The 10,998-nt window shown below is 47.0% G+C and overlaps 1 protein-coding gene across 1 annotated transcript; it reads left to right on the plus strand.

The window, feature by feature from the left end:
* Nucleotides 1–438: 438 nt before the first annotated feature.
* On the plus strand, nt 439–10,638 carry LOC118858040 (gastricsin-like). Its single transcript, XM_036768467.1, is given in 9 exon segments — nt 439–500; nt 3,038–3,188; nt 4,127–4,244; nt 5,725–5,843; nt 6,382–6,585; nt 8,066–8,181; nt 8,660–8,807; nt 9,223–9,321; nt 10,483–10,638. Coding segments are annotated over 9 exon segments (1,173 nt in total).
* Nucleotides 10,639–10,998: the final 360 nt, after the last annotated feature.

A 10,998-nucleotide genomic window follows, 5' to 3' on the forward strand; every position in this document is an offset into this window, starting at 1 on the left:
AACCTTTACTCTGCATAGTCCTTCTCTATAACCTACAGAGCAATAACATCCCTGCTTCACTCCATCCTTTCCCCCCTCCCAAGTTAGGGGTGATGGCCTTGGACACGAGGAGAAGGGAGGGTGTCCCACGTCTAATTTGTACTTGCTTATCATGTTAACATTGGCTCTATTTGTTTGGGTCCGAGAGGCTCTGGGTACTTAATTGCAGATTAAGCAGCCAAGCTCTGGATAAGAAGCTCAGACCCCTTTGGCTCTTGACCTGCCATTTATGCCAACTGATTATTCTGTTTACTGAGGCTGGCAGTGGGAAGTGGGGAGGAGGGGAGATGCCCCAGTCTGGGTGTATATATAGGAGAGGCCCCAGTGGTTCTCTTCAGCTCAGCTCAGACCTCAGGAGGTGATATCTGTAGGAGGTGCTTGAAGAAGAAAGCAGTCATGATGAAGTTGCTGCTTATTGCCCTTGTCTGCCTCCATTTTTCAGAGGCAGACAAGGTTATCAAGTAAGTCCTGAGTGTGGTAGGGAAGGTGGTCGGAGAAAACTGATGAGAGGGAACAGGGCACAGGAGAGAGAAGGGAGAAGGAAGCACAGCTTCCAGGGAAGGGCCCTGAACTGGGAGTCAGAATGGCTGGGCTGGAATCCTGGCTCTGCTGCTCATTACCTATAGGATAATGTGCAGGTCAATTAATCTCTTTCCATATGATAATGATAATGGTTAGCGTTTGTATGGCATCTGATGGTTCAGAAAATGTTTATAATATTTGTAAAGTGTTTAGCATGGTGCCTGGCACCTAGTGTGCACCATATAAATGCTTATTCCTATCCTCCCCACCCCACCCAAATGATTTTACATGTTACCTCATTTGATCCTCATACCAACTCTGGGAAATAGGTATTATTATTATTATCCTCATTTTACAGATTAGGAAAACTAAGGCACAGAGAAGTTAAGTGAGTTTTTCAAGGTCCCATACCATCACAGGTAACATTTGAATTCAGATCTTCCAGACTCCATGTTCTTCCTCTCTATCTACTGAACCAGCTATCTGCTTCCTTATCTATAATATGAGTTAGATGAGACTCAAGAGACATTTTGGGAAAGATATAAAAGCCTTGACTTTGCAGTTGGAGCACCTGCATTCAGATCCTGGATCTGTCACTTATAACTGAGGAGAGTCTGGGCACATCTCTTATGCTCTCTGGGTATTAGTTTTCTGATGGGCAAAATGAGGGGGTTAAGCTAGAGGACCTCTGAAGTCCCTACCAGCTTCAGGTCTGTGAGTCTATAATGTTAGGAAAGGGGGAGGAGAACCAGGAAAGGAAAGTCATTGTGTGATATCACATCAAGGAAATCTGTAGCACCAAGACTTCTGGAAGGCAAAGAAGGATAGCAAAGAAATTGGGCTATGGGGGAAATGGCCATAGGTGAAGCCCTGACTCAATGCCTCTAAGCTCATCTTTTTTGGCCCCAACCTCCAACATAGAATTTTTAATGTCCATGACAATTCAACTAAAGCCAACAAGCATTTATTAAGCACTTACTGTGTGTAAGGTAGGCACGAGAAATTTTTTAAAAATGAAATACTTCCTGAAGAAACTTACATTCTACAGGGAAGGAGGGGTGTGATGGTGCAAGGAAACAAGCACTAATTAAGCACCTATAGGCAGTGTTGTGATCTACAGGTCTTGGGAACCCTGAAATGCAAGGGCAAAGGGTACAGGTCTGCCTGGAAAGAATGTGACCACTCAAGCCTTCTTTCAGTCCGAGTAGTTTATTAGAACCCTGGTTGAGATGGGAGAGATTCCTAGAAAGTCTGTGCATTTGGTAGAGATAAGACTGACTTTTTTTTACAGGGAAAAAGACTCTGGGAAGAGTAGCAAGTTGGGGATAGACATGATGGACACCTTTTGCTCCTCTCATGTCTTCTCAGAGTCTTTTTCTTCAGTAACCTAAAGTGGGGTTGGCCTCTTCCATCTTCTCTCATGAAGGTGGAAGTCAGAAGCACCTGAAGCAATTCAGTCCAAGAGTCCTTGGAACTGGCCCCAAAGAGTCCCAAAGGGGACCTGACCAAGAGGACTCTTGCTTGGAGAGTCCGAAAAGGGACTGGCAAAGATTGGAGATTTCTTACCACTTGCCAACTCCACCTTGCTCTCTCACTCAGGGCAGGGCATTCATCTCCACCAATAAGAAGGGAGTACTCTATCTATGGGCTTGGGGGAGGGATTAAATCATTATTTCCATTTTGCAGCTGAGTTAAATGAGGCAGACAGAGCTGAAGGGATTTGCCCAAGGTCAAACAGCCAGAATCTGAGGTAGATTTGAGCTCAGGTCTTCCTCAGATTTGACCTCAGGTCTTGAGCTCTTTCCACTATGTCACCTAGCTGCCTGGGGGATAGGAGTGAGTTTAGAAGTGAATAGAACCCATGCAGAGGAAAAAGTATAAAAAAGAAAATGTATAGAAAGTAAGAGGAAGGTAGGTGGCGCTTCAGGGGATATAGAGTGCCAGCCCTGAAGTCAGGTAGACACATCTAAATGAATTCAAACTTGGCCTCAGACACTTACTGGCTCTGTGACCCTAGGCAGGTCATTTACTATGTTTGCCTCAGTTTCTTCATATGTAAAGAGAGCTGGAGAAGAAAATGACAAAACATTCCAGTATCTTTGCCAAGAAAACCCTAAATAGGGTCACAGAGTGTCAAATATGACTGAAAAAACTGAACAACAATATACAAAGTCAATATAAAGGAACTTCTGAGGAGGGAAAGAGGATACTACCAGCTGGAGGCCATCTTGGAAGGTTTTCTGTAAAAGATGGTAGCTGAAGTGAGAAGGGTAAGACCTCATTGCTGAAAAGCTGGGTCAGAAATAGACCAGGCTGTAGAGACATAGCCAAAGGTAGGAGGGAGTTATGCCTCCTGTCTCTGAGCTCTTGTTGACCTTGGTCTGTGGAGCCTTTGCTGCTAGATTGTGGGCAGTGTTAGTTAGTAGTGAATTCTGGGACAGTTGCACTGATAGCACCTCCCACTGCCCCCTCCCAGAGTCCCTCTGAAGAGGTTCAAGTCCATGAGGCAGGTGATGAAGGAGAAAGGTGTGCTGCATGACTTCTTGAAGAACCACAAACTGGACCCTGCCACCAAGTACTTCAACAAGCTTGCTGTTGCCGATGAGCCCCTCACCAATTATATGGATGTGAGTGAGCATCTTTTCTCTCTCTTCAGGCTGAAGGGATCCACAGCTCAGAGTGTGCCAGTCAGCTATGATGAGCATCTCCTGGGGGGAGGGTCCTGGATGACAGCAGAAAGGACACTCCCAGTTTGACAGAGAGGGATAAATAAAGTCCTTGTCTGGAGGGTCCTTCCATTTTAATGGGGGTTTCCATGCCAAGATTCAGAATGGGCCGTGCTATGTTGTTGCATAGGCAGGTGATGCAAAGATAGATGGGGATAACTAAGGAACAGTTTGGATGACAGTTTCAAGACCCAGAGATATTGGCCGGCTTGAGCACTGAGTCAAATCAAATATGATGAAACTGAGTAGGGAGAAATGTAAAGTCTTAGACTTGGGGTAAAATAATCCAACCTCTCATTAGAGTGACTCTTGAGTCTGTCAGTTTTCCCCTCACCAGAGTTCTTCAAGCCAAGACTAGATGACCATGTGTCAAGTACTTTCCAGAAAGCATCTTTTGGCTGTAGGTTGGACTGGATCGCCTCTGAAGGCCCCTCCATCCCTGAGTTTCTGTGACTCTGTGGCTGGGACTGAAGAAGAAGGCAGGTTTAAAGGACAGAATGCAGTTGTGCCTACAGCCCAGGCTTGCTAGATGCTGCTAGACCTTAGGTGGGCAGGGGGTGATCTGAGTGCACAGGACAATTAGCATTTCTTTTTTTCTTTTTTGGAGTGGTGAAGGGAGGGCAATTGGGGTTAAGTGACTTGCCCAAGGTCACACAGCTAGTAAGTGTGTCAAGTGTCTGAGGCTGGATTTGCACTCAGGTCCTCCTGACTCCAGGGCCTGTGTGCTCTACTCACTGCACCACCTAGCTTCCCCAGACGATTAGCATTTCTTAAGCAATGACTATGCGCCAAGCACAGGACAGGTCTCTGCACTATGTTGACTCAATCTTCCTCCTTAGGTATCCTACTATGGGGAGATCAGCATCGGGACCCCAGCCCAGAAATTCGAGGTCCTCTTTGACACTGGCTCCTCCAACCTGTGGGTGGACTCCGTCTATTGCCAGAGCGAGGCCTGCAGTGAGTAGCCCATGCTGGGGGAGGAAAGAGAGGGGAAAAGTGGTCAATTGCAGAAAACATGGCACCCACCTCATAGGAGGCAAGGAAGGCCTGCTGGGTGAACTGGAGGGTCAGAATGGACTAGCCATTTTTTCAGAGTCACATAGCATACCCAAAGAAGAGCAGAGAAGAATCACAGTTATCTCATTCTATTGCACTTCAAACTACGTATTTTTATGATGCATCTTCTGTGTACCCATGGAGGGAGTGGGATGCAAGGGAAGTGTAAGATTTGATCCTGGCTCTGCCATCTTCCTAGGTAGAGAGAACATCCATAGACCTGCTCTGGCTCTGGTGAACATCCTTGGGTTTGGGTCACTGTAGACCTGGTTGTCAGGCAGAAAGAGGAAGGTGGAGAAAAACCAGAACAGAGGGAATGGAAGGCGTGGTCAGGCATGATGGCAGCTGAGAAGGGATAGAGGAGATCAATAGCAGGAAGCTGCTGCCCCCCATCAGGGGAGGTGGCTGTGGATCAAACCTCAGATTGGCCCAGTTCCCAAGGTTTCTTTATAGATCTTGGAAAGCCTGTATTCAAATCCTGCTTCTGCTCCTTTCTGACTATTTGACCACCAGCAGGTTGTTGTTACTGCCCCAAAGCAACTGTTTGAGACTCTCAATCAGGAGGTCAATTAGGATGCATTAAGTTCCTACTATGTGCTAGGCACTTTGCTAAGTGCTGCATTTATAAGACTGTAAGTTTCTGGTAATTTCCACACTGTGAGGGTGACACACCCACAGATTCACAGGTGTGGAAGCCAGTCCCCCAAAGACAAAATGTCATTAGGTGTCAGATTGTGAGGTACCAACAGTAGGTGGTGGAGGAGTTTGATGGAGGGATTGCTCCCCATGGACTAGGAGGCTCAGGGAAGACTTCATGTGGAATCAATACTTGAAGAATGGCCAGGGCTTGGATCCTGGGAGTTAGAGGTGGGGGATGCCTTAGAGGTTAAATGGCAAAGAGAAGAAAGGGCACTCCTCAAGGCTAAAACATGAGAATTCCACTTAAAAAAAACAGATATGAAAGGGAAAAATCTGTGGCAGTCTTCTTTAAATCCCAAACCCTGAGGGACCTGCCTCTCCCCTCCCCTCCCTGTCCAAGTCTGAGGGTTGGAAGTGGTAGGGCCATCAGAGACAGTGGTAATATGAATAATGAGCTACATGATATCAGGCTTAACTGCTAATGGACTTACAGCCACTACATAAGATAAGGAGAACAGATATTATTGTCAAAAATTTGCAGATTTAGAATCTGAGGCTTTAAGAGGTTATATGACTTTCCCAGCATCATGTGGCTAATAAATAGCAGAGGTGAGACTTGAACCCAGATCTTCTGACTCCAGCAATACCTTTTCCATTGCACTGCAGAGCAGAGAACTGGGAAATGGGTTGATGAGATCCAGAGTTATTGGCATCTACTGACATCCTCTTTCTGTCTGACCAGCCACCCATACCCAGTTTGACCCCAGTGACTCTTCCACCTACTCCAGCAGTGACCAGTCCTTCTCTATTGAGTATGGATCAGGGAGCCTTACTGGAATCTTTGGCTATGACACCGTGACAGTGAGTGGTTATGGGGGGATGTGGTACAGGGGAGTGCAAGAGTGGACACCTGGTGGCAGGGGCACTGCTCCAGCTTTGGGGCTTGGAAACCTGGGAGCAGGGACATGTGGGAGTCCAGCTGCCGGAGGCAGCAAGCTGAGCTCTAAGGTTCTCTTCAAGTTTGTTGAGAGACTGGCCATAGATGGGAGGAAGCTGTGCCTCCCTGGTTTTTCCTCCTCTTCCTTCTGCAGTGAACTTAGTCTGGCTTCAGGAGCCTTAAGGGGCATAAGGCATGTGGGGAGGAGGATCAAAACTATGTATCATGCTGCCCCCTTGCAGAGAAGGTCCCAGGTCCCCATAGGTATCCTTCCTTCTCTAACCCCTTGCCACCACAAGAACTACATCAGGACAGAGAATGGCTGGGTCCTGACCCTCTCCTCACTTGCCTCATTAAGGTAGGGAGACTAAGCTCATCTGAAGGCCCGGGGGAAAAGCTGTTGTCCCCATGGCCTTCTTCTGAGCCAGCTGTTCCTGATGGACTTCTCTCCCACCCCCACAGATCGAGGGCATCTCCATCACCAACCAGGAGTTTGGCCTGAGTGAGACTGAACCTGGCAGCAGCTTTTTGTATGCCAATTTTGATGGGATCCTGGGCCTGGCCTATCCTTCCATCAGTGCTGGTGGGGCCACCACTGTCATGGAGGGCCTCCTGGACGAGGACCTGATCAGTGACCCTGTCTTTGCCTTCTACCTTAGTGGGTAGGTGACTTGGCTCACTGCTTCCTCTGCTTCATCAACCACCTCCTGATTCTATCTGGTCTCCTCCTCCTAGGGGGTGAAATTCTCTATGGCAGAGCTTCTTAACCTGGGCTTTATGAATATACATACATAAACACACACACAGAAATATATGTATACGCATATAACTTTTCCCATATAATTAGTTTCTTTCGTAATCTTACGAATTTTATTTTATACATTTAATGATATGATTCTGTGTTCACCAGACACACACACAGAAAAGTTTAAGAACCCCTCTGTACAGCTCCTTCCTTCCCTCTCCCCTCCCATTAGGGAAATAGAAGAATTTCTTTGTGTTTATTGCACTACCTGCCATGAAGGTGGGATGGGGATGGGGATGGGTAAGGGAGGGGAAAGCATGTAGGGAAGCTAAGAGGTGGTCTCTGCCCTCAAGAGGCTTACTAGGAATTAGCTGACGGAGAGGGGGTAATTGCTGGATTAACTTGATAAACTTACAGCAGATGAGGGGGACCATGAGGAGACTTACCTGACTGGCAAGTCTGCTGCCTGTTGGGGAATAGTGGGACATGAGTTGGATAAGGAGGTTGGAGAAGCTCTAGGCCAGGCATGGGTTCGCAATCACAATTCTTCCCCTTTTCCCAGTCTATATTCACAGACTCTGAGGAACATAGAGCCAGGAGAAACCATAGAGAGCATTGTCCTTATCATCACTTTAGGACTGGAAAGGATCTTTGAGGCTGTTTAATCCAATCTCCTTCTACAGATAAAGAGAAAAGGGACCTGTGATTTCATTGGTATAGGGAGTTACCAGAAGAAACTCTCTACCAATGAAACTTATTTTTTTTGGTTCAGTCGTGTCTGACTGTTGGTGACTGCATTTGGGTGTTTCCTGGCAAAGATAGTGGAGTGGTTTGCCATTTCCTTCACCAACTCATTCTAAAGATGAAGAAACCGAGGCAAACAGGAAAAAGTGATTTGCCCAGGGGCACAATTAAGTGTCTGAGGCTGGTTTTGACTTCAGGAAGATGAGTCTTCCTGACTGCAAGACCAGCACTCCATTCCTCTATTGTCTCAATGCAGTTTTAGCCTTGGGAATTGCAGTGAGAAGTTAAGTGACTTGCTTAACCTTCATACAACCATTCCAGTCAGAGGTGGGACTAGTATTCCAGATTCTTGGCCCTGGGAGACCACCTCTCTATCCACTCTGCCATGCTGCTCCTGCAAAGATTCAGAGACCTAGGAAATGTATCTTCAGCTCCAAAGCTCACTGAGCACTTGCTAGGAGGGACCTTGGCCTGCCTGTTTCCCCTTCACATGGGAAGCAGAGCAGTGAGGGAGGGGTTGCTGGTGAGTAATCAGGGTCTGTGGGTTGAGTAAGGACAGTTGTGGAAGGAAGTAGGGAAAGACAAGGACCCTTTCTCCCTTGCCTGTCCCTGCCTATTTCCCAAAGCTGATATTTTCTCTGTGTCCTCAGGGATGAGAATTCTGACGATGGCGGTACACTGACTTTGGGAGGAGTGGACAGCAGCCTGTACACTGGAGACATCCACTGGACTGCTGTCACTGAGGAAGAATACTGGCAGATTGCCATTAGTGGGTATGTGAGGTGTGGTGGGGAGAGAGGCAGAGGGACTCAGAATGGATATATTAATGAAGATTATTCCTTCAGTGTGGAAAAATGGGGGCTTAGAGAGGAGAGGTCCAAAGTCCAGGGAGCAAAGTCATGGTTCCCATGGGTTAATATCCTGAGTTTTATATAAAATGGATTTTACAAAGAAAGGATGAGATCTAGTCTAGGGGAGGGGATTGAAGTGTGAAATCTTCCATTGTCCCATATCCTGGCTCAAGGTAGAGGGGGGAACACTAGCAGATTCAGAAGCTTTGGCTTGGGGACCACCAAGATGACCCAGGCTGGGAATTCCTCAACCTGGGTTCTCTCTGAAATGAGAGGAGTGGTGTTTTGTCAGCAAAGGACAAATTGAGGCTGATGCGGGAGAGAGATCCTTGAATGCAGGCAAGGGGAGGGAAGGCTCATGACCAAGAGTTGTCTCTCATCAGTGGCTGTCATCCTTCAGGTTCTCCATTGATGGTGAGTCTACTGGCTGGTGTTCTGAAGGTTGCCAAGCTATTGTGGACACAGGCACTTCCCTCCTCACTGCTCCCGAGGATGTCTTCTCTGAGCTGATGGAGTATATCGGAGCTGAGGAGGATGAAGATGGAGATGTAAGGGATCCTCTCTAAGTCTCAGTTTCTTCATCTCCAAAATGGCGATAATTATACTTGGATTCAGTATTTCACTGGGTGACTGGGAGGAAAGCAGTCTGTAAACCTCAAAGTGCTAAGTATATATGAGCTGCTACCATCATTATTGGCTCCCCTAAAATCTCTGCAGCCCTGACGCCTGTCTCCATTTCTGAGGATTACATTCAGAGTTAGGAGACTCTTGTTTGGGGTATGGTTTGATCAATGCTCTGGGGCAGGACTGGGATGGAGAGGGTGGATCATGGGAGGTAGAAGCTGGGCCAGGAAGTCTCTATCCTGAACATATTCTAGAAGCCCCAGGGATTCATGATAGGGTGGAGCTCCTGAGTACCTGCCCCCACAGACATATCTTTCTTCCTGTGTCTCTCTCCTCCAGTATTTTGTCAGTTGCAGCAGTACCCAGAGCCTGCCTACCCTCACCTTCACCATCAATGGTGCAGATTTCTCCCTTTCTCCCTCTGCCTACCTCCTTCCGGTGAGTCCCCTTCATTTCCTTACCTAGGCATTCTTGCCTTCTCAGGGATGGTCCTTGTGAGCAGGGAGAGTAAAGGAGGGAAGAACTACTCTCCATCTTGGGAGGGAGGTAAAAAATTGAGCTGTAGGCTGGAGGAGGGACCAGATCACACCCTCAGAAATGCCTTGCTCCCTGCCCTCCAGACTCCTTGGGATGGGAAGGTTGAAAGAGCACAGGGTTAGGGAACTGGGGGAAACAGATGACATAGCTATGACATAGCTCTTCTGGGATGTAATGTGATAGAATCTTCGACTCTCAGTACTGGAAGGGGCATCAGTCATAATCTGGTCTATCTCCCACAAAAAGGAGTCATCTCTGCTACAGCCTCTCCATGAGGTAGCCATCAACATCAACTTGAATACTCTCAGAGATGGGGACTCAGTGTCTCATGGGGCAGCCTGTTTCAAGGTGCAAATCCTTGACTTGGGACCAAGACCGGAGAGTGATTGTTAGAGGCTGATACTTAGCCCTCTCTAGTTCCTGGGTTCCTCCTTCCTCAGATCAATTTCCCTGACTTGGCTTTCGTAACACAATTGGGAAATTCTCTTGGAGGACTGTAGGGGCATAGAGCAAAGGTTGACAGCTAGATAAGTAGGGGGATAGATAGATGATAAATAGAGCATCTGTCAGATTCTTACTACATGCCAGGCACTTTGCTAAGAAGTTCAATGTGGCCCATGTGATATGCAAATTGATTAGTCTACATCAAACATTAGATGATGTGCTCGGCGTGTTCCTAGGCACACTGTGTATGCTGTGTGTGCTGGGGACTATAGAGAGATAGAAAACATCATCTCAGCTCTTTGGCATTTTCCAATATAAGTGAAAAAGAGGTTAAACAAAGAGAAACAATGGTACCAAGCAGTGAGTGTTCATTCCCTGCCCCTAACTTCCCAACCTCTCAGTGGCAAAATTAATCCAGGGGAAGGGACAAGTCCTTATGAGTCGGGGTGGTCACTCAAAGTTTTCTAGACAAAATATAGAAGTGTTCCTGCCCAGAGAAAGAAGCTGAAACCTAAAGCAAATATCTGCTGCTCAATGAGTCCCACTCAGGGCCAGCTTCCTAGAGGAAGTGGGTCTTCATGGACTGATGAACTCATCTTCTCTTCTTCTCCCCCCCAGAGTGACAGCGACTACTGTGAGGTGGGCATCATGGCCACTTACTTGGATTCTGAGAGCGGCGAGCCCCTTTGGATCCTTGGGGATGTTTTCCTCAGGAACTACTACTCTGTCTTTGACCTGGGCAACAACAAGGTGGGCTTTGCCAGCCTTGCCTAAACTCATCTTCCAACCTATTTATGTCCCCGGCTCTTGGAATTGTTTTTAACTCTTCTTGTGTTTCTCCTTCCCTATCTGTGTCTCCTGATGGATTCTGGAACTTCATTGTGGGATCTGGGAATATATAAATAAAAATCATTCTAACCCTTCATTCATTTGTCCATTCTTTCAACATGTATCAAGCCTTTACTGCATGGTAACCCATGTACTAGGTGTTGGTGCTGATGCCTCAAGAGGTTAGCTGTGGTATGATCCCAGCTGTTACTGAGCTTATAATCTTGTGGAGATATAAACACCAACATTGGCAAGCACATGATAAATCCATTAGAGGAGCTTCAAAGAAAATATTATATGAAATCT

The sequence above is a fragment of the Trichosurus vulpecula genome, chromosome 7 (genome assembly GCF_011100635.1).
Source record: "Trichosurus vulpecula isolate mTriVul1 chromosome 7, mTriVul1.pri, whole genome shotgun sequence".
Taxonomy (NCBI): domain Eukaryota; kingdom Metazoa; phylum Chordata; class Mammalia; order Diprotodontia; family Phalangeridae; genus Trichosurus; species Trichosurus vulpecula.